Below are 23,443 nucleotides of genomic sequence, written 5' to 3' on the forward strand. Positions count from 1 at the left end.
CAATTGTTTTATTGTTTTTTGGTCACACGTTTAGGATGTATATCTAAAGAAAACCACACAAGTAGCAGCTTTTGCAGCTTTGACCCAAAAAATTCCATACATTTGTGGGTGAATTAAAACTGGGCCTCATGTGTCCAACTTGAGCACAAAAGGTATTAATATCTAGAATTGTAATTCTCTGTAAAAAAGATGATATGATATAATGAGGCACACGCATTTCAACCAGTTCACACACCACACTGTTGCTTGCAAAAGTGTTTAAACCCTTGAACTTTTTCACATTTTGTCATCTTACAACTACAAACTTACATGTATTTCATTGAGATTTTAAGTGACAGCCCAACACAAAGTAGCACATAATTGTGAAGTGAAATGAAAATGATAAATGGTTTTTAATTTTTTAATCAAATAAAATAAAAGTATTCAGCCCCATTTACTCTGAAACCCCTAAATAAAATCCAGTGCAATCAACTGCCTTCAGAAGTCACTTAATTAGTTAATAGAGTCATGCTCTGTGTAATTTTCTCATTATAAATACACCTGTTCTGTTTTTTTAGAGACCATTATTGAACAAACAGCATAATGAAGACCGATGAACTCACCAGACAGGTCAGAGATAAAGCTGTAGAGAAGTTTAAACAAGAGTTAGGTTATAAAAAAACATTTAGCATCCCAAGGAGCACTGCACAGATACACAAAGAAAAAAAATGGAAACAGCATTCTACAACTGCAAACCTACCAAGACATGGCCGTCCACCCAACCAAAGTACAGCACTGGTGAGAGAAGCAGACAAGAGACCCATGATCACTCTGGAGGAGCTGCAGAAATCCACAGCTCAGTTGGAAGAATCTGGAATTTATGGAAGAGTTGCAAGAAGAAAACTATTGTTGAAAGAAAAACAAGAAATGTCATTTGTAGTTTGCCACAAGTCAGGGGAAATAGCAACACAGGAACACTATGGTCAGATAAGACCAACTATTTGGGCTAAATACAGCGCGGAAAAGTAACACTGATAGAGCTAAATACAGGGCAATCCTGGAAGTAAACCAGTTAGAGGCTACAAAAGACCTTGCAGCAAGACAATGACCCTAAACATACAGCCAGAGCTACAGTGGAATGGTTTATATCAAAGAATATTCATGTGTTAGAATGGCCCAGTCAAAATTTTGAGAAAGGGTTAAGGAGCCAATTGCAAGTTTTTCTCCTCTTTGCTTCATCTTCTCTGAAGAGCAGCAACATGGGAGCTTTAAAACAACTCTCAAATGACCTGAAAATAAAGACTGTTCAACATCATGGTTTAGAGGAAGGATACAAAAAGTCCAAAATCTCAGAGATTTCAGCTGTCAGTTTCCGCTGTGAGGAACATAGTGAGGAAATAAAGACCACAGGCACAGTTCTAGTTAAGGTTCGAAGTGGCAGGCCAAGAAAAATCTCAGATAATTAGAGGAGAAGGATGATGAGAACAGTCATAGTCAACTGACAGACCAGCTCCAAAGACCTACAACATCATCTTGCTGCAAATGGAGTCACTGTGCATCGTTCAGATATTCAGATCACTTTAAACAAGGAGAGGCTCTATAGGAGAGTAATGCAGAAGAAGCTTTTTCTGAGCACACGCCACAAACAGAGTCGCTTGAGGTATGCTAAAGCACATTTGGACAAGCCAGCTTAATTTTGGAAAAAGGTGTTGTGGACAAATAAAACCTTGATTGTACCAATAGCATTTTCTCATAAACTGTTATGGTCAGAAGTTTACATACAATTGCCTTGGACATGAATGCCATGACAATTTTACACTTTGTGCTTAGTTATTTCTTAGAACTGTTCTTTTTATGAGCATGAGAGAATGATGCAACCACCACTATACTTAACAGTTGCTACAGTGTTAATTGGATTAAATTTATCACCCGTGCAGCTCCAAACATACCTCTTATTAATGTGTTAAATTAACTCTAGTGCTGCTACATGTTACCATAAAATACTTCCTCCAGAAGTTTTGTAACACTGTCTAAAATGTAAGTAAATGTAAATAAAAACAGAATGCAGCAATTTCTATGTTCCCTATAAAACCAATCAGAACTAATTCCATCTTGTTACCTTCTCTTTAATGAATCTTAATGACAGTTAATAACTATCCACCTGTACGGTGGGCCAGAAACCTCTACCACCACTACAAGAGACTCTTCCAACCGTCCTTCAGTGGTTCTCAAACTTTTTAGACCGTGTAGACCAATTATCAAACCAAAACTTCCAAGTACCACCTACAACCCATTTCACAGGAACACATGTACCTCACACATAATTATACACAGTAAGCTAGACGTGTAGTCTACACATATACCTATCTACATGTCATATCTTTCACCAGTTGTTCTTCACCTGCTGTGTGGAGATTTTGCAGTCTGTACATTAGCATGGCTGTTTAATTGATTCTTGTTTCTGGTTAATACAGTTTTTCTGAGACTCTCAGAAAGATTTAGACAAAAGAAATAAACAAGATTGCCAAGTATAAACACAACACAACACTACAGTGTTTACTACATTATTTAGCTATTAATCATAATGCAGAAACTGCTGTAAATGGCTGGTTGATACAGTATATCTTGTGGTATTCCACAGGGTTTTACTCTACAGCAAATGAAACGGATATAAAGAACTGAAGTGTAGCTTACATACAGGTTCTAACAGGTATAGCACTAAACACAAACCAATGTAATGTTATGAACATTACATTTCAAAACAAGCAGAATTCATCTAGCATACCAACTTGGGATGCTTTAAGTACCACCAGTGGTACCCCTACCACAGTTTGAGAACCACTGTTCTACTGTCTTTGGGAAGAATGGTCCATCCTCAAACTTACACACAGTCAAAAGCAGTCATGAGGTCAGAAACTAGCAAGTGCTGAATTGTAGAGGCTTGCTGATAAACTCTGTTTAATCAGTAAAGCTAACACACAATACAGGGTCAATTGCACATTATTCAAATTTACACCATTTGCATTAGCAGCCATTGAGACAATTGCAAATGTGGGTGTGATAACAGGGACTATTACAACCACAACGTGTACAATACAGCGAACCAAATGAGGAACATGTTTTACCTTTTTATCTGTGGGGAATTACTGTTTGGTTCGCCAGCTTGTCTATATCTTTATTACAGCTTTTACAGCTCAAGTGAGAGCAGAGCTGAATGAAGAATTAAAGATATGTGTTAATTTAACTTTTTTTTGACCTAATTATTATTGTTGAACAATTGTTTTATTGTTTTTTGGTCACACATTTAGGATGTATATCTAAAGAAAACCACACAAGTGACAGCTTTGACCCAAAAAATGAATTTAAACTGGCCCTCATGTGTCCAACTTGAGCATAAAAGGTATTTTATTGGCAGATAATATCTAGAATTGTAATTCTCTGTAAAAAAGATAATATGTATAATGAGGCACATGCATTTCAACCAGTTCACACACCACACTGTTGCTTGCAAAAGTGTTTAAACCCTTAATTAGTTAATAGAGTCATGCTGTGTGTAATTTCCTCATTATAAATACACCTGTTCTGTTTTTTTAGAGACCATTATTGAAAAACAGCATAATGAAGACCGATGAACTCACCAGACAGGTCAGAGATAAAGCTGTAGAGACGTTTAAACAAGAGTTAGGTTATAAAAAACATTAAGCATTCCAAGGAGCACTGCACAGATACGCAAAGAAAAAAAATGGAAACAGCATTCTACAACTGCAAACCTACCAAGACATGGCCGTCCACCCAACCAAAGTACAGCACTGGTGAGAGAAGCAGACAAGAGACCCATGATCACTCTGGAGGAGCTGCAGAAATCCACAGCTCAGGTGGAAGAATCTGTCCACAGGACAACCAAAAGTAATGCACTCCACAAATCTGGACTTTATAGAAGAGTTGCAAGAAGAAAACTATTGTTGAAAGAAAAACAAGAAATGTCATTTGTAGTTTGCCACAAGTCAGGGGAAATAGCAACACAGGAACACTATGGTCAGATAAGACCAACTTTTTGGCCTAAATACAGCGCGGAAAAGTAACACTGATAGAGCTAAATACAGGGCAATCCTGGAAGTAAACCAGTTAGAGGCTACAAAAGACCTTGCAGCAAGACAATGACCCTAAACACACAGCCAGAGCTACAGTGGAATGGTTTAGATCAAAGAATATTAATGTGTCAAAGTCCTGACCTAAATACCATTAAGCCTCTGTGGCAAGACGTGAAAATTGCAGTTCACAGACGCTCTCCATCCAATCTAGCTGAACTAGAGCTATTTTGTAAAAACGAATGGGCAAAAATCTCAGTCTCCAATTGCGCAAAGCTGGTAGAGACATACTCCAAAAGATTTGCAGCTGTAATTGCAGCAAAATGTGGCTTTACTACATATTGATATAGGGGGGATGAATACTATTTCTCGATTCCACCTCACAATTACATGCTACTTTGTTTTGGTCTTTCACTTAAAATCTTATTAAAATACATTTAAGTTTGTGGTTATAAGATGAAAAAATGTGCAAAAGTGTAAGGGGGATGAATACTTTTGCAAACCACTGAATCTCTTACACACAGAAATACCAGGACAACACCCACTAAGGCACACCAATATTTTTTGTAACTGTAGACGAAGAGCAGATATCGAGCTTCCCACACCCTAATCAATAAATTGAGAAATGTAGCTACCTAAAAGCCAATAAAAAAAAGCATTGTTGTATCTGGGTACAATTTACGTGATCCTGAGTTATAAATATCTTTCCAAAGAATACGATGTAGGCTAGCACACGTTGGACAACGCAGAAACACCATATTCAATGAGTAGCCTACAGTACAGTAACATCTCATCATTCGATTTAGTTTTTTCTGATAATTAATTACTTATTACTTGCATAATAAAAATAAAGAGAGCTTATGTTGGGAAATATTTTCTCCAGCTAAGAATGTTAACTATCATTGTGAGTAAAGTCTGTGAGCTTGTCTAGACAATTTAATTTTCAGCAACTACTGTATTTTTACATCTTGTTTTAGTCATATGTTGCACACTTGAATGAAAACCTAGTGTGATTTTTTTTATATATAAATGGTGTATTAATTTACATAATGAAAGCAAAACATTTGAGTAATGGAGGACCTCTGTCACTTTTTTCAAAGGTCACCAGTTTGAGCCAGTTTTGGAGGCTATCCAAGACAGCAGACTTAGTTTTAGTGTTCTTTCACGCCACACTGATACAGAAAGGGTTTGGCTCAAATAAGACCAAGACCAAAATCTCAATCATGGAATCATAACCCCACCCCCAACCAGAGGTTTCAAGTAATGAAGAACAAATACGTTGTTACCATACTTAAGTAGATATTTTGGTTATTTATACTTTACTGGTGACGTTTTACTGATATCCAATTTACCTGATCTTCGTGTTTTTCGACTGTGGGAAGAAACCACAGAAGAGTCCCCAGAGGAAACCCATGCAGACACAAGGAGAACATGGAAACTCCACCCAGAAAGGGACTTGAACCCATGATCCCAGCATTGGGAGGTGAACCTGCTAACCGCTAAGCCACCGTAAAGCCCTACTTCTAATACTTACGTTTTAAAAATAGCATTGTTTCTTCTATTTCATTTCAGCTCATAAAAACACCTGTCCAGATAAATCTCTCCATCAGCATTAAGTGAATTTGATTATGGTTGGATGAGAAGTTTAAAAATGTACCATTCCCACATCCTACTGGCTTATACGCGATCCATCACACCTGCACATCGTCATCACATCACGCTCCAACAAAAATATAGCAGACATATGTAGACTACTTTGAAGATGATCATGCAGAGACTCAAGAGAACTCAAGCGAAATGTGCCAACTACTGTATTATTTGCACTATAATTTCCCAAAGATTATCATCGTGTCTTTTAATCTGGTGCATCTTATGTATGACTTTTACCAGGCAGGTTTTAAGGAGCAGTAAAGCCACTGAAGTACTTAAGTGCTGAAGTACAGCGTTATACAGGAGGTTCAGTTTAGCTCTCCTGCACTGAGACTTTAGACTGGAGTAGTTTTAGCATTAGCTCTAAGGGTGTGACTGGAGATAACCACACCTTTACACTGTTTTATAACTTTATATATACATTATTTTTTACTGTTTATTTAACAATTTAGCTTTATAAACACAGAGCTATAGAAGCTTGTGATAAGAACTTGTTGCAGGCTGGAGCTGATCACATCATCAGAACTGGACAACAAACTGTTAACCGGACTTTGCTGACGTAGTCATGTTGATCAATTCTGTCCAATTGTATCGATTCCTCTTGATTGGCATGTCATTTGCATAAACGTATAACTACTTGGATGAAGTCTGTGTTGGGTTAAGGGAGGAGACAACCAAGGGCCCTCACTCCATCTATATCTATACATTTATGTTCCTTTTATATTGTAACAACCGGCCAGGAGATGAAACAACAGGCAGCATGATCTCAGCAAGAAGCTCTTTATTAACAAGGTACTGCTCGCTTACAGCTCTTACAAGTGCTTGGAGAGTAAAACTCGATCTCTTAAACACAGCCAAAAATCCCTCAGGTGGCTAAACTGGCTAAACCCCCTAACACACCACAAACACAGGCTAAGCGCTAGGTCTTTAGCTGTTCATAGATATTAGTGCACTACAGGCCCCAGTGGTGCGAACTAAGATTTTATCCTTAATGGCAATTCCAGTACATTTACACTTTTATTTAAAAAGTAAAAAGCTTCAGTTGATACCTCATTTCTACACAAGTATTTTAAACCCTAGTATCTATACTTGTACCTGAGTAATGAATGTGACTCTGAAAGACTCTGTGCACCAACTCCCCTTACTAACAGCATCCCTGCCCTTTCCCACAAAATCTCACTCTGAACCAATTTCAAAACTCGAGATAACGAAAAAACGAATGATATGTATACATCTTGTTCATCCTAGTTTGTCGTCCTCAGTTATATGCAGGATTACATATTGTGTATTTCAAAAGATTAAAGTCAGCAGTATGAACAAAAGATGTGTTTAATTGTTTGCATAATAAACTGCTCTAACGATTGCAGACAGCTGACTTGTCTATCCAGTCAGCAACTCAGTTTTGGAAAACATCTCAGTGCCAAATAAATGTGTAGAGATGGTGTAGCATATTACAATGAACTCCATCTAACACACCTGAGATGGATTTTATTTCCCTATCGCTCAAAACGGCCACAGACGACAGTTACACCAACCTTTAGGCAGTAACATGATAGCTTAGAGGAAGATGATAAAACCTGCACCTAACATCTGGAGTTACACATAGACCCATTCTTTTCCCTACACTGTACTCTCAGACCCACTCACTATTACCTAAACCAGCGTTTCTCAACCTTTTTTCTATCAAGGGAACTTTTTTTTTATTCTACTGCAGTTTGTGCCAGCCACAGCACAGAGAATCAGAGACTGCTGATTAGAAACAGCACATATATGGCAAAAACAAATAAAATTGCCTAATATATGGCTTCATACACAATATTTATTTTAGAGAATATAAAACACAGCTCTAAAAGCGTTATTATAAACTGTCTCTGCGTTATCAGTAGAAACTTTTACCATAAAACGTACACATTAAAACGGATGGACATGAGCATTTTGCAAGTTTTACAAAATAAAATAATAATAATAATAATAATAATAATAATAATAATAATAATAATAATAAAACAGAACATAAACAGATAAAGATTAAAATATTAATAAATACTTGGAATACTTTTTTTTTTTTTTACTTCCGTTGTACTGGAGTGACTACTGCAGTTAGTGCCAGCTGGTAAATAAACAAAAACCTCTCTCATTCACAAAGAACAGATTTAGCTTATGTGCTGTTAGAGAAAATGGAGGGAAAATGGAGCCTCGTGTGACTTTCACTCAACTTTTAACAGAGGAGCGAGAAATAAGCTAATAAACGTTTAACTACGACCTAAAACAATGAATTACCTGCGAAAATGTGTTGTAGTAGGTCTTATAAACGTATTTAGAGCAGAATATTAACTTAAAATAGGTTTAAAACTATAATTTATTAATAAAACCCGAAGCTCGGCTCCGACAGGCAGCACAGAGACTGCTGCTGAGGGACGGTGGCTCAGAAGGATCAAGCGTAGCGTAACTGCAGTTCTCCACTTACCAGTAGGGGGCGCCAAAACTCCATTTTAGAGCAATTAAAGTGTCTAATTTTACTCTGTTACAATGGCTTAGATTCAGAGTTATCCAATTCTGCAGCCTTTCTGTTTAAACAGTGTTTCTATGGCGTCATTTTACTGCCAAAAGTCGAGAGCAAAGTTTTGGAATGCAAGAGCCTATTTTATGCAGCGCTCACAGATTTAATTTGCTCACGTGTAAAATATAGGTGTGCTCTCACAAATTTACCATGCTCTCTCTCAGATTAACTTTCCTCTTGTACAAATCTGGGTGTGCTCTCGGATATATCATGCTTGTGTACTATCAAAGCTGCACAAGTCTCCAGCCAATCAGACGTGGCAACAGGATTTGACCAATTAAATTCCTAATGCCGCTTGCTCTGCATTCTCATTGGTTGAAAAAAATGCGACGCTATATCCGAGAGTGCGCGCAGATTCATACAAGAGGAGAGTTAATCTGAGAGAGAGCATGGTAAATTTATAAATAAAATCCGTGAGAGCACACCTATATTTTACACGTGAGCAAATAAAATCCGTGAGAGCACACCTATATTTTACACGTGAGCAAATAAAATCTGTGAGCACTGCATGAAATAGGCTCTTGCATTCAAAAACTTCGTTCTCGACTTTTGGCATTAAAATGACGCCATTTGTTTCATATTAATCTAGCTAGCTTGCAATTAGAAACTCTTGCAGTGCAATGTGTGGGAACAAACACTGTTTCTGTGAGGCTACATATAGTGTATCTTAGTTTAGGGGCCACATCCTTCAAAGACCAGATTCAAAGGCCAATTGAGTCACAACTACGTGATTAGTAGTCTCATTTTGGTATGATATGTGGCCTAACTCTGTCCTTTAAAGTATCCTGCCCCTGAATTTGGAAACAGTCCTAGGCCGTTTTTCAATGCACAACTCCTGTACTTGGCAAGTACAGACTTGATAAGTTTAGCTTGCGAGTGCGGACTCCCGAGGACAGGAGGCCATGGACAGTTGTTGTGTAATTGGAACAGCTGTGTACTTGATGACGTCACCCTCTTAGAGGAACGGAGAGCATTGTTCCGAAAACACAGCAGCACATTTTCACCTAGCCGCTTTCTTAACAAATAAACCACATATCTGAAGTCTAAAGCCCTACATTCTCGTTAAAAATAACTTAAAACATTGTTTTAGCACACAGCAGTACTGTTTTGAAAACGTACAGGTGCTAACAGTTATGTACCTTCTCCTCCACCATTACGCTAAAACTGCTGCGAGGTGCATTCTATAAGAAGTCCACACAAGTCACCTTCCATGCATCCTCGAGAAAGTGGGAGGAGCAAGAACACATCCGGGTATTAGTTGTGTACTCGGCTAACTGAGATCTTCTAATTGAAACAGTACTTGGGCTGCGACTGATGACGTTTCCCGAGTCCACAAGAACACAAGTACAGACAAGAACGCAGATTTAAAAACGGCCCTCACATGCTGACTCCGGTAAGGAAAGGAGCATGTGAGACACATTTTAGTGATTTATAAACTGCTAATAAGCCGCATTTTTTTAACTATTGTTTTTATGTCAGCAAAATCAAAACATCAGTTGTGGCACCTCAGTTGAAAAACACTGAACTAAACATCTCTAGTAAACTTCTCCACCTTACAGCTAAGATGCTGTGACTGCTTATGATCCAATCAAACTTGCTGGGTAAATAAAAAATATATATTTTTAATTACAATCCATTTATTAAAGGAAAAAGTAGATCCAAACCAATTATAACCCATAGCGGCAACAACTACAATAAAGCATTTTTGATAAGTAACAATGAATCTTTGTGGAGGAATATTGGCCCACTTTTCCTTACAGAAATGTTTTAATTGTTTTTATTTTCAAACATGATCAATCTGTTTAAGGTCATGCCACAACATCTCAATCAGACTTTGACTAGACCACTTCATTTGAACAATTCAGAGGTGGACGTGGTGATGTAATTTGTATCATTGTCCTGCTGCAGAACCCAAGTATGCCTGAGCTTAAGGTTACAAACAAATGGCCGGATATTCAGGATTTTCTGGTAGAGAGCAGAATTCATGGTTCCAGCCAAGCAGCCCCAGTCCGTCTCACTACCACCACCATTTTGACTTTCAGAATGATGTTCTTTTTCTAAAATGCTGTGTTACTTTTACAGCAAATGTAACAGGACATACACTTTACAAAAATGTGCACTTTATTTTGTCTCGTCAGCCCACACAAAAATTTTCTGTGGCTAATCAAGATGTTTGTTGACAATTGCACAGCAGTTTTTTGTCTTGGAACATTGTCATTTTTGCCCAGTCTCTTTCTTATTATTGAATCATTAACACTGACCTTAACTGAGGCAAGTGAGACCTGCAGTTCTTTAAATGTTGTTTTGGGTTCTTTTATGAACTCCTGGGTGAGTTGTCCATGCCCTTTTGGAGTAATTTTCACTGCTGGAGGAAGGTTTACCATTCTTCCATGTTTTATCCATTTCTAAATAATAGCTTTCACTGTGGTCTGCTGAAGTCCCACACGTTTTAGAAATGACTTTGTAACTTTTTCCAGACCGATACATGTCAATGACTTTGCTTACTAATCTGTTCTTGATTTTTTCTGATCCGGGCATAATAATTTATCTTTTTTTTTTTAGATATTTTAGCTGCTTCTTGTTGTGAGACAGGTTCTATTTACATGATTTCTTAATTCTACAGGTCTGGCAGTAATTAGGGCTTGTTGTGGCTAGTGAAATTAAAGTTATTAATAATTAATAAATTAAATGATCATTTGAAAACTGCTTTTTGTGTTTACTCAGGTTATCTTTATCTGATATTAAAGTTTGCTTGATAATCTGAAAAAAGTAAGTAAAAGTAAAAAAACAAATAAAAACAAAGAAGTCTGTAAGAGGCAGGTTCTTTTTCACAACACTGTAGGACATTATAAGGTTTTGAACAGAAAATTTTGCACCACATTTCTAAAAAACATTCAAAATTAACAATACCAATAAAGTAGTCCACTATATCACAACTACAGCATGAATTCAGACATAGATAGTGCTCAACATTTTTCAGTTATTTAAAAAAGAGTCTGCTGTAGCTGTATCAAATATGACAACTACATGATACAATTCATATATTCATTAATTAATATACCAATGCTTTTTATTTTTAGAAAATAATCGGTCAGAATATCAAATACACACTGTTGAAAAATTACACGAAGGTATCTGATAGTTCAGGCTTTAAGCAGATATGCTATTCAAAAAACATGGTTAGAGATGCCACGAAGTAGGTGGCAGTGCCTTAACCGTATATGTGTTGTAAGGCCACTAGGACCTCTTCCATCCTTGTCAAGGGGAGTGCTAACCTTCTCTCCTTTCATACAACACATAGCAACTTCCTGCGTTCAGACATATATATATGGCGTAACTTTGATATACTTTTTAAGAATGGCAAGTACTTAAAATTCCTGTTTTAGTAATTGTTAGTTACTGGATTTATTAAACACTAATAGTTTTGGTTTATTTAAACTGTATAACAGTATAAATACAAAAATAAGTTGTTTTTGTTTCATAAAACTCCCCAGCAGTGCACCGCGGCGCGTTGCTGATTTACATAAAAGCCGTGTGAACCAGTCAGCTTCAACTACGTGTATTACGCCAGAGAACGTCCAGCGCGAATACTCTTCTGGGTTTATCAAACCACCAGAGGGCACCAGAGTCCAAAATGAATGTGTTATTATGGAGAAAATGAGAAAAATCATGTTTTATTTGTTTGATAATTTTATACTAAAAATTGTGCTTATTTCCTAAACACAGAACACAATCCGGGGTTTTAGGCTTTTAAACTATATGTAAAAAAAATGCTCTGGCACGCCAGCATTATTAGCTCACCAACCAGGCAGCACTCAGCAATTAGCAGAAATGCTAACGCCTTTACTGCCTAAAACATGTTTGCTGTACAAACATGGAAACGTACAGGTAGGTTTTCTTTGCTTCTTAGCAAAACAATTTATTTTTGTTCTAAAATAACAGGAATACTCTGGACAAGTAGCTCGTTACTATTTTTAATATGAGTTTTTAGCTATTTAGCTCCATTCACTCCTATTCATCGAGGACTCGCTTGCAGGCTCCCTCTAGCGGTTGACAGTAATTTTCTCATTTTATCGGGAGAGGAAGTGGGAAGTCTCTCTATAAACCAGTCAGGGGAGTAAACAGCAGGGAAGATTGCATGGATAACTAATGTAACATCTAAAGAGACTTTGCTTCATGTATAATATCTGAATTTGCGTTTCATAAAATAAATATTAGTTATCTAGTTAGGTTAGCTAGCTCGCTAAATGTTTTGCACTCCTGCGTTTCAAGTCGTAGTTTGTTCCTTAACGTAGGTTAACTAGTTAGCTTAGCCGGCTAACATTAGCTTTCTGGCTAACGCTGACTGACTTGTGTATCGGTCTGCAGAGCCGCAGAGCCGAGGATACACGCCAGCAGATTCACTCCAGCAGCTTTAAGCCAGTGGCATGATTGAAATGCATGCTTCAATCCGAAAAGGGAATTCCGTGCCAAAATATGAGAAATGTGGCATATGTTGCAAAAAATATCACTGCCCGTTGTGCTCCGTAGGGCATTATAAGCCATCATCGGCCACAAAACTTAGGACTCACCTAAAACTTCATTTTAACCGAGCAGTCCAACATGAAGGTAAGTCTGTGAACTAAATACAACCTCAGCTGTACAATAAGCTGTAAAATATCTCACGTATAGTAGCTATCTATAATATATAATATCGAACATGTAGTAAGTTAGCTGTATATAAGTAAGTTACACAAATATTTCAGACTTATTATATGAATATTAGAGTGCACATCTGATACATTTTAAAACAGTATACATACAGCTCCAGAAAAAAATGAGACCACTTTTCAAAATTATAATAGTACAAAAGAAAATGTGCTGGATTTTTTTTTTCACTTATAAACGTTAGAAACGTTGTCAGTAGTTTAAACAACATAAAACAACAACGTTCATTTTACTCAAACGTACCTATAAATAGCAAAAGCAGAGAAACTGAAACATTTTAAAGTTGTCTCTTATTTTTTCCGGAGCTGTATATATGTGTGTGTATGGCATATAATATTGTATAATCAATCTTGTACTGTTGTGGCAAAAGACTGTTATTGTTGTTGTTACTAAGCTTTTAGAAACCTACAAATAATTTTTATGCCCCCACACTTTATAGAACTTCTTTTCTCATGTTTCAGAATACACTATTCACCGATGTGGCTTAGGGTGCAGAGTGCAGCTCCATTACCACTGCACGTACTGTCAGTCAACGGTGCTGCGAAAGGAAGACTTTGAAAACCATTTGATTGTGTGCAAGACTAAACAATCAACACCTCTGTCAAAGCAATGTTCTTCAAGTCCCAAGCTGTGCCCACCAATGGCTGAGCCATGCACACCTAGTATTGAGCCATGCACACCTAGTATTGAGCCATGCACACCTAGTATTGAGCCATGTACACCTAGTATTGAGCCATGTACACCTAGTATTGAGCCATGTACACCTAGTATTGAGCCATGTACACCTAGTATTGAGCCATGCCCACCCAGCGCAAAGCTGCAAGCACCCAGTACAAAGCCATGTGTACCCAGTGCAAAGGTGCGTGCACCCGGTGCAAAGGTGTGTGCACCTGGTACCAAGCAGCTCCTGCCCAGTGTAGAGCCATGTCCTTCTAGTGCCAGGCCATGTACGTCCAGTGCAGAGACATGTCCAATTAAGGCAGAAGAAGCTGACTTGGAAATTCATACACTCAAAAGAGTTCGTGTGAGACCTGTTGTCCGGGAAAAATGTCCTATGTGCAAAGTTCTTATGAATAAACGCAACATCAAAAAGCATATAGAGCGTAAACATACAAACCAGGAGCTTTTTGAAGTGTTTTAATTTCTGCTGCTTATGTTGATTTCTGTTGATTGCTGTCAAGTAAAGTTTTTTTGTTTGTTTTAGTTTGTTGTTCATATTATTACTGTTTTATTGTCTTAATAAAGTTATTATGCTCAGTTTAAGTTTGTTTGTTGTTTTATTATTGCACATGAGTAAGTGTACACATATATTATTAAAACCAGCAATCTTCTTTGAGGTTGAATTAGGATGAGTGACATTTTGTCCTTATAATTATTATAGCTAATTATGGTATTAAGTTCCTAGACATATTTATGTCCAATTTTGGGGTGCCTACATATAACCCATTAGGTTATACAGTCTTTTGTGTATTTTTTTTATTTGTCTGTCTTTATGTATTTGTTGTAGCCTGCTTTTGTTGGAGTAAGCTGTTGTTTAGAAAAGGCTTTCTACTCAATTTTGAAACATTAAAGCATTTGATTGCATTCAGTGACAAAAACATTAAGTTAGTGATGTGACTACTTAAAGGAGAACACCATTAACAAACTCAGAGTAGCTCCACATTTCATTGGTAGAATTCTGAGGGCCCTTACATTTAAATTGAGGAACTGAGAACTTTAAAGGTGCGCAGGAAGTTTATAAAAAAAACTGTTTATACACACAGTACCTTGGACTCTCTATTCATCTGAACCTGTTTACAAACCATTTGACGGTCTTCTGCACCTGAACCAGTCAAAAACATTAAAATATGTAGTGGACAGTTAAATGGCTGATTTCTAATTGCTGATCCCTGACCAGAAAACCACTGCAGCCTTCTTTCTGAAGGCCTAATAAAGCTATTTGGATCTGGTCATGGTGATTTAATCACTTCAACAAACAAGAGGAAACCAAGCTGAATGAGTAGAATTGCGAAACACATGACATATATTACGTTTAAAAAGACATTTCTTCAGTCATGTGTGCTTAATTATACTACCACTATCTCTCAGTACTGATCAAATAAAGATCAACTATCCAAAGACAAAGGTTTTCTTCAGATTATGCAAAAATTAGGTTCCAAGTTTTTAACTATGAGGTCAGTTTTGCAGTATTGCCCCCCAAATCCATCCAAAGCAAAGTGTGTTCTTCAAGTTTAATGCTAAAAACAAAGTAAATGCATCCACAAGATCTTCAAAAACCAAAGACACATAGTCCTACAAAGAAAACTAAGAGCCAGGTTTCTTCTTTCTTGCGTATGTTTAATTGGCACAGTTAACACAATATGAAGTATTCAGTGCTCTGAAAAACACAAGCTGAACAAACAGAACATGGACTGAAATAAAAGTGCAAAAACACCATTTGGCAGACATCACCAAAAGAGAGACATGACAAAAAACAAAACAAAAACAAAGCAAGGTTTATTTGCTTAGCAGAGCAGAGAACAGAAATTCTCAGAACACATTTTATTAGTCAAAACCTTAAAAATAGATTTTTTTTCCTCTGGTTGTTTTGTAGTTTACTCTTATTTATAGATGTATATTTATATATATATTTATATGTCTCTGTTTTGGAGTGATAGTGGTGCTAAGAAGGCCCCCCGGTGTGTGATGTTCTTCACTGAAGAGCCGGGGACAGGACGGATGTGTGTGTTTCCAGTGGTAAAGCCCAAAGGAGATGAATTTGAATCTGCATGATTTGTGGTCTCTCTTGTTTGTGTGGAGCAAAATTGGGAAAACTGAACTGTTCTGTTTTTGTTGGGCATCTTAGCATGAGTGTGTGCAGATTAGACATTATTACAGGTTTTTATTATTTACAGCTCATTTTAACAATAAAAAATGATCAGCAGTCAGTCACGGCAGCGTTTTTTGATGGCGTAAGACGTTCTTTGATGGCATGAGAGCAAGACTCGGTTTTGTAATATCTATCACTTAGTTATCATCATTAGATTTTGTTGTTTTTATAATGAACTTACTTCAGGTGCAGTTCAATTATTTCGCTTCATAAAATAAACACAGCTAAAATAAAAAATAAACAACATAAAAAATCTCTCTGACCCATGATGAGTGTAAAGTAACACAAAAAGTTAAAATCAAAACCTTAAAAAATGAATTATGTGCCGTAGAGATCTGGGTGAATAGTCAGCGTGAGATCTGTACGTTTAGATAGCGTACAAATAACAAACGACAGAAAACAGAAGAAGCCTATTCCGCTCTGAACCGCGCTCCGAGATCGACTTAAACAATGAATAATTTGACCGCAGTCACACATACATATCACAGAAAAAAAAAAGCCACGGACACAGTGTGTTGTGTCTTGTTCTCCAGAAAAGATTATCAACCCTTTCCATGAAGCCAATTCCAATCAGGTGAAGGAGAAAAAACTGATCTGTTTACTAAAGGCCTCAGTATACTTTCATCAACTACCAGTCCTAAAAGCAACTTTTACCAATGTCTTGGTGTTCCAGATATCACAGGACACTTAAACAGGACTTGTGTAGTTCATTCCTCAAAGTGTCAAGAGCTGACACCTCATAAGAAGGCCCTGCACAATATGAAACATTGTGTTAAACATTTAATTAATAAGTTTTGGCAAATCAGTGTACACAGATTTGATAATCTGTAATGTTGATTTGATAATCCGTATGTTTCTCCTCTACTTGGTGGAATTAACCTCTAGCCATTTTCAGTAACATAAGCAAACCTTGCGCTTCACATAGACTTTTACTCAAGAGTCTTGAGTAAAAACACAGATATAAGACCAGCTCTCATTTGCATATATAATATTCATTCAGGATCCTCCAAACCTGCAGTGTTCTGGGCAGTCAGTTCAAAATGGGCTCAGTAAATCCACAGGATAAGACTAAGTAGCCATCGAATGGCCATCATTATTTACAGTGCGCACTAAGGACTGAACTGAAACAGTGGTTGCATGCTGTAGAAGCAGCTGAAAAAGCTGTAGAGCTGCATGGAACGGATGGGGGGATCGCTACTTCGCGATATGTGAATGCCTTAGTAATCCATTCCTGTGATAGTTTAGGATTAGTTTAGTATGTTGCAATATTTTGACATATAAAGCTCTGGAAAAAATTAAGACTCTATATAACCCTGGTTTTAATCACAGTTTTTATGCATCTTGGCATGTTCTCCTCCACCAGTCTTACACACTGCTTTTGGATAACTTTAAGCCACTCCAGGTGGGAAAATTCAAGCAGTTCAGCTTGATTTTATGGCTTGTGATCATCTATCTTCGTCTTGATTATATTCCAGAGGTTTTCAATTTGGTAAAATAATTTTGAACTCAACACATTTTTTTTAAAGTGGTTTCTTATTTTTTCCAGAGCTGTACATCTAGCAGCCCCGACACACTACTCTCTCATATGCCAATGTAGGTTTGCAGGTTTGCAGTGTCCAAGGTCAGAACTTTGCCCTGCTTCAGAACAGTAATAACCCAGCATTGAATCCAGTACTAGTACAGTAGAAACGTTCATGCTCTTCCAACTGGTCCTGATGGTCTCCTTGCAAAAAAAATCTATTGAAAATGACAGGAGTGGGGAGTGGACAGTGGCTGACCACTATCAGCACTTAATTATACTGTATATGTTCCACATTAGGAGCTAACAGACACTTAGCAAAAAGGTAAGGAGTAGTATGGGTGAATTTTATACACATTTAGAACACATCCCAGTTTAGATATTGTTTTTAACATGCCCTCATCCACTTAGCCTTAATCCCTGGCACAATCTTGCACAAATTTGCAGTCCTATTACTTTAGGGGCTCAAGCATAGCATCCTTTAGAACACTTTAGAACATACCCTGAAATCATCCACCTGATATATCTATATTTTCAGTCACTAGATATTAAAATGTATAAACTGTCTTAGAAAAAAAAACATTGCACTAAAACTCCTTTACATTCCTCACGTCAAAACCTTATCCTTCAATTTGCTTCATTGTTCAAACTAGGTTGAAGATAGCAAAATCTCATCTGATACACATAACAGCAAATCACTTCCAAATCCATATAGTTTTACTCTGCTAGCTTTCTAGTTAGCACGAAGAAGTCTGCATGACTTTATTAGATGACTAAGATAAAACTAGACAGCATATCCAATGCTAATCTAACTATATTAATTAACTCTGTTAGCTAGCTACCTTTCTACCATCATTCCTTCACTCTCACCTTGTTAGCAGACAAATGCTACACAGCTAGCAACAACAAAAGAATATAACCTACAGGGTATACGCCAAGCCAGATAAAGCAGTTATTTTCAATATTTATGCCTGTAATTTTCTTAAGACCACTAAAGCTTTTCATTGTTTAAACTGTGTTTATCTCCATTTTTCAAAATACAGGTCTGCTGCTCTGACTGTACTTCCCTCAGTTAGCTTGCTAACTTCAATACTGTGCTCTCCTGCATGTTCCATGCCAATTGCTACACAGCTAGTTAGCAACAACATAAAACTCACACAGTTCCACAGGTTTAAACCAAACCTTTCATATCAGATTAAGGAATTACTCCGAATATTTATGCCTGTAATTTTCGAAAGTCTACTGAAGCTGTTTATTGTTTAAACTGGGTTTCTCCTCACCTTTTTTATAGTACAGGAAAGCTGCTAAGACCTTACTACCCTCAGTTAGCTTGCTAACTTCAATACTGTGCTCTCCTGTGTGTTACCACGCCAAATGCTACACAACTAGTTAGCAACAACATGAAACGCACACAGCTCCACAGGTTTAAACCAAACTTTTAATATCAGATTAAGCAGTTACTCCCAATATTTATGCCTGTAATTTTCTTAAGTCTCCTGAAGCTGTTTATTGTTAAAACCGCGTTTCTCTCCATCTTTCAAAATACAGGACTGCTGCTAAACTTTACCTCCCTCAGTTAGCTTGCTAACTTTTATGCTGTGCTCTCCTGTGTGTTACCATGCCAAATGCTACCCAACTAGTTAGCAACAAAATGAAACTCACACAGATCCACAGGTTTAAACCAAACTTTTCATATCAGATAAAGCTGTTACTCCTAATATTTAAATATGTTATGTTTCAGAAAAAAATCTGTTGCAATATTTGCATAGCTAGCTAATTAGCTCATTGTGGCTAACCTGAGTAGCTCCTGTACAGAACTGTAAGTTGGCTCATTTCTGAGTGGTTTGCTAAGCTGGTGAGGGCAGGTTAAACACAATATCAAAAAAGTGTGACAGTTTAACAAACAAAAACAACACCAACAGTTGTATTATAATAAAATAAAATGATACTGTAAAGTGGGGTTTTTCTGTAAATGCGAGTGTGTGTTCACTGTTTGGAACTTATGAGAAAGCTCCAGAAAGAGGGCTGTAGATTTTGTAAGTATGTGTAGTAAACAATATAAGAAATTGAAGTGGGTGATGGTTGTTCTGTAAATGCGAGTGTGTTTTCACTGTTTCGCTCTATTAGAATGTATTAGATTATGTAAAGATGTTTAACCAACATTATTCCAAGATGCATTGTGTGAAAATGGCAAACTGGTGCACTTGCGAGACTCTAAAATGTTCAACAGGATGCACACAGGTGCCTTAAATGAGTTCAGCATCAATGTGGACTTGGCAGAATCTTCTTTTTCAGTGTTCCTTAAGATACAGCACAAGTGAAGAATTAGTGGCGAACAAAATCTTGCAGACACTCAGCTGAGATAGGTTACATAGATCCCTCAAGGTCTCTTTTCCACTGTGACACTGCTGACTTTACCAGAAGTGCAGACTTGATAGAGGCCTGCCAAGGGCTTAGTGTAGCCAAGGGAGCAGAGCTGGTTTACTGTGGTAGCCCAAGCACCCAAGATTTACGACTGGCTGCCTTGGAGACGCGGCAGGCAGAGTGCTGGACGTGAGTAAGCCAACAGGCACTGAAAACACACACACACACACGTACAGGCAGAAGCGCAGTGCAGTTATCGCTGCTAGTCAGCTTGGCATCAGTGCATAGCAAAGAAGCAAAATTAGTAAAAAAAATAAAAATAAAAATAATAATAATCAAAACAAAAAATAAAGAAATGGGCGAAACATTTGCATTGGATTATTTTGCTCTTCTCTGATTGGCTGCATGGTTCAGACACTCTCTACAGCAGATGCAGATTCAGACTGCCAAGCCTCTTCTCTTTTTTTTGTCCATCATTTTCATAATCATCTTCATCTTCCGCACTCATCATCAACATCTTCACTTCTCTCTTTTATTTAAGGAGTGGTGTTTTTTTTCCCCCACGTCTGATCGCTTGCCCCGTGTCGTCATCTCACGGTTCTAGGAATCTGCATTAAATGAAAGGAGAAAAAACAGAATTAGACCAAGCTACACAAAATACACTATGATATACAGGATTTTCCTTTTGAAATGTTGTGTAGTCTAAGATTAGGCTTAATCCCTGTCCAGGAACCCAACCCTATAATCAAAATGTTTGTGGACCCTTTATTATAAGTGCTTTCATTAACTTTAGGTCACACTCATAGCTGACAAAGATGGCCAGCAGATAATCATTTACCTATTGCGACCATGTCTAATAACTGAAATGGGCAATAATGCCCCCAAGCATTGAGCTCTCAAGCCGTGGAACTTGGGCTACATTCACCTTATCAGGCTGAAGTCACTCGAATCAGATTTTTTTCTCAACGTGGCTCAGAACTCACTGTCATATGTGGTCCTAAATCAGATGCGTTTTTGATCCATGAACATGCTTTTACGCATGCGCTACTTGCTTCTCTCTCGTACCCACACATCTCTTGGTGCAGCTGTGCAGCTATAGCTGCAAAAACAGTAAAAGCAAACCGCCAATGCCTTTTTTCTCCTCTTCAATCTGAGCATGTACTTTAGATGAGCTGTTTAATCTCCACTCCAGCAAAAGATGCTTCACATATGAGCTGCTAACACATCCATTTCATCTTTAAAGCTACGAGTCGACTCTCAAATATGACGTTTTTTGTTGTTGGTGAAGAAGACGACGTTTATACATGTATCAATGTGAGCTTGTGAGGCGTTTCAGGGACAGATTCGTTCACATTACACACAGACACAGGTCACTTACATTTGTAAATGTAAACTGTCAATCTGAGCAAAAAAAACAGATTTGAGCAATGGGGCTTGTAAAGTAAGTGATGCACCTTTAGATCTCAGAATGTAAAGTTCATTACCCAGGCTGGTCTGGTCTTAAGAAATTTAAACTGACACACACATGCGTTTTATGTTTTTAAATCCATTGTACATGCAGATAGGAGGTTAAAATAACATTCAGAGATAGATAATCACAAATAATTTCTGCAGGCTTCACTCAGATATATAGGTTATTTTATGGCTGCTATAGATCGGGCCACACACTGAGGATTAAACAACACAATGCATGCCTCCATACAGTGACCTCTACACTCTGAGTGGTGCACCCAGTTACTGACTAAGTTAAATATAATTTTCTACCTAGAAACAGATAGAACACATTAGTAGGTGGAGCATGGAGAGGTCAAGTGAGGCCCTCCTATGTTGTAGACTGTTTCCTGCATTGGCATGTCCTAGTTTTTGACCTCATTTTAAAGATATCCTCTGCAATGTGAATGATATATTTAGCAATTTCCAGCCATGTTCAGTCTTGTGGGATGTGAGACAGGTGCAGTTTTTAAAATCACAGCAGAACATACTCAAACAGACTCGCGCTCCAGTGATAGCATAAGACTAATGGCTAATTTTCACACCTAAGAGTCTGGATCAGACTGCGGACCAATCATTGTTATGTTTCTTTTTAAATATATTTGGGCTGTTTAAATGATCAAATCCGTTCAGAATGATGTTAATTAACATTGCAACACTGAAGAAGCATAGACCTATTATTTAAGAAAAAATGTTTGTTATGAACCGATCTCCCCATTTAAACATATAGCCTATAGAAGTTCGGGCACAGAATCTAAGCTCTACTTTCCATGTGTTGTTCCGAATCACACAGCAGAATGAGCATACCATATTACCATTGGATTACTTTGATTTATGTTTACAAATACAGGTTAATCTACAGTTACAGTAGGTACATGAATCACCTGTATAGTCTCTTGTGCTCATTTCACCTTCACATTATGCAAGGGAAGTCTGATTTTGGCACAACACAATTCTTTTTCCTTTTTATTGTTTAATGGGTCATGATAGCTGGGGGAATGTTGGGGGAACATAGGGGGGAACAGAAAAGTGATTTCACACTGCTGATGAGTTGGTCCTTTGGTCCTGACCATGTTTTTGGCATCTACCTTGTATTGCCAAAAAAAGGGATGTAAATGTTTCTGTGAATCATGGTCAGGATAATTGGACCAAAATTTGGTCTGACCAAAAGAGGTAGTCTCTGTTCAGATCAAGTGAACTAAGATCCAGTTTGTCTGCAGTGTTAAAGTCCTGGTTTAAATTGTTTGTACATTTGGACAAATAACAAGAAGTTGCTTCAAATTTTCATCACTCAATAAACAATAAAGGAAGAAAAAAAAGAACCATTGTTGTGTCAAAATCTGAATTTTCCTTCATTTTTTATCAAAAATCAGCTACGCTCACTGTGCTATTTGCTAGGCATGCACGCTAAGGAACTTGTGTTTCTTAGCATTTCTTGACTCTTGCAGAGAGGCAGAATTTGATACAACACCTGGAAAAGCAACTTGCCAAACTGACAATATGCCACCATCTGGTGTAAGCCTTTCTACAAAAAAATCAATGGTAATTATATAGGGAGAAGCAATGTACCTAAATAATGATGACAGGACACAGCAAAGTATTCTTGGCTGCTTGAAATGTAAAACCAAAATAATCGATCCAAATGTTTACAGTGAAACAAACACACAAATTATTTTGTTCAAACTCTGATCCATCCTTTTAGATGTGAAAATGCCCTTAAACACGCATATTCTGGAGGTAGAGCTTATCACACACATGCATTCACACATACATATCAAGGATTTATCCAGCCAATAGCAGACAGTTATTAAAACTCATGCATCATCTGGACTAGAGTTAATTGGAGAAATGGTACATTTTGCTACTCTGAGGTTTCACCATCCTCTAAAGTTTAGAAACCGGATTAACTGCACACACACACCCAAACACACATATACACACATTCTCACCCCTCAGGAATGGGTCGTAAACCCTAATCCCAGAGGTAGCAACCTGCAAAGAAACACACAGTGGGCCAACAGTAGGCCTAAATCACTATCTGATTTCAGACAGGGCACCACAGTTAAGATCCAGTTTCAGTCATGTCTTTAAAAAGTCAACTTTGTTTTTAAAAATTCAACTTTTTAAAAACACATATGAACTCAATGTTTTTGCTAATGGTGATAATAGGAACCGGCTAATATTTACTATGACTAATATTTACTATCCAAACTCAT

At 37.4% G+C, this 23,443-nt stretch overlaps 2 protein-coding genes and 1 non-coding gene across 29 annotated transcripts in view; 1 reads left to right on the top strand and 2 right to left on the bottom strand.

Moving 5' to 3' along the window:
* rpl35 (ribosomal protein L35) overlaps window positions 1–23,443 on the top strand; it is a 657,733-nt gene that overhangs the window by 289,318 nt on the left and 344,972 nt on the right. The window lies entirely within an intron of this gene.
* On the bottom strand, window positions 11,446–11,574 carry LOC125782533 (U6atac minor spliceosomal RNA). The gene has a single exon (XR_007425240.1). It is a non-coding gene; the product is annotated as a U6atac minor spliceosomal RNA (small nuclear RNA).
* Window positions 15,301–23,443, bottom strand: part of LOC103046602 (formin-binding protein 1) — a 123,263-nt gene continuing 115,120 nt past the window's right edge. For 19 of the 20 annotated variants that reach the window (XM_049466257.1, XM_022676435.2, XM_049466248.1 and 16 more), the window contains 2 exons: window positions 23,177–23,219; window positions 15,301–20,344 (listed from right to left, as the gene is read on the bottom strand). In XM_049466257.1, the coding sequence (XP_049322214.1) occupies window positions 23,200–23,219 (20 nt within the window). In that variant the 3' untranslated portion in view covers window positions 15,301–20,344; window positions 23,177–23,199. The remainder of the gene's footprint in view (window positions 20,345–23,176; window positions 23,220–23,443) is intronic. The other variant, XM_049466249.1, reaches the window with a different exon arrangement.

This window comes from Astyanax mexicanus, chromosome 17 (assembly GCF_023375975.1).
Source record: "Astyanax mexicanus isolate ESR-SI-001 chromosome 17, AstMex3_surface, whole genome shotgun sequence".
Classification (NCBI taxonomy): domain Eukaryota; kingdom Metazoa; phylum Chordata; class Actinopteri; order Characiformes; family Acestrorhamphidae; genus Astyanax; species Astyanax mexicanus.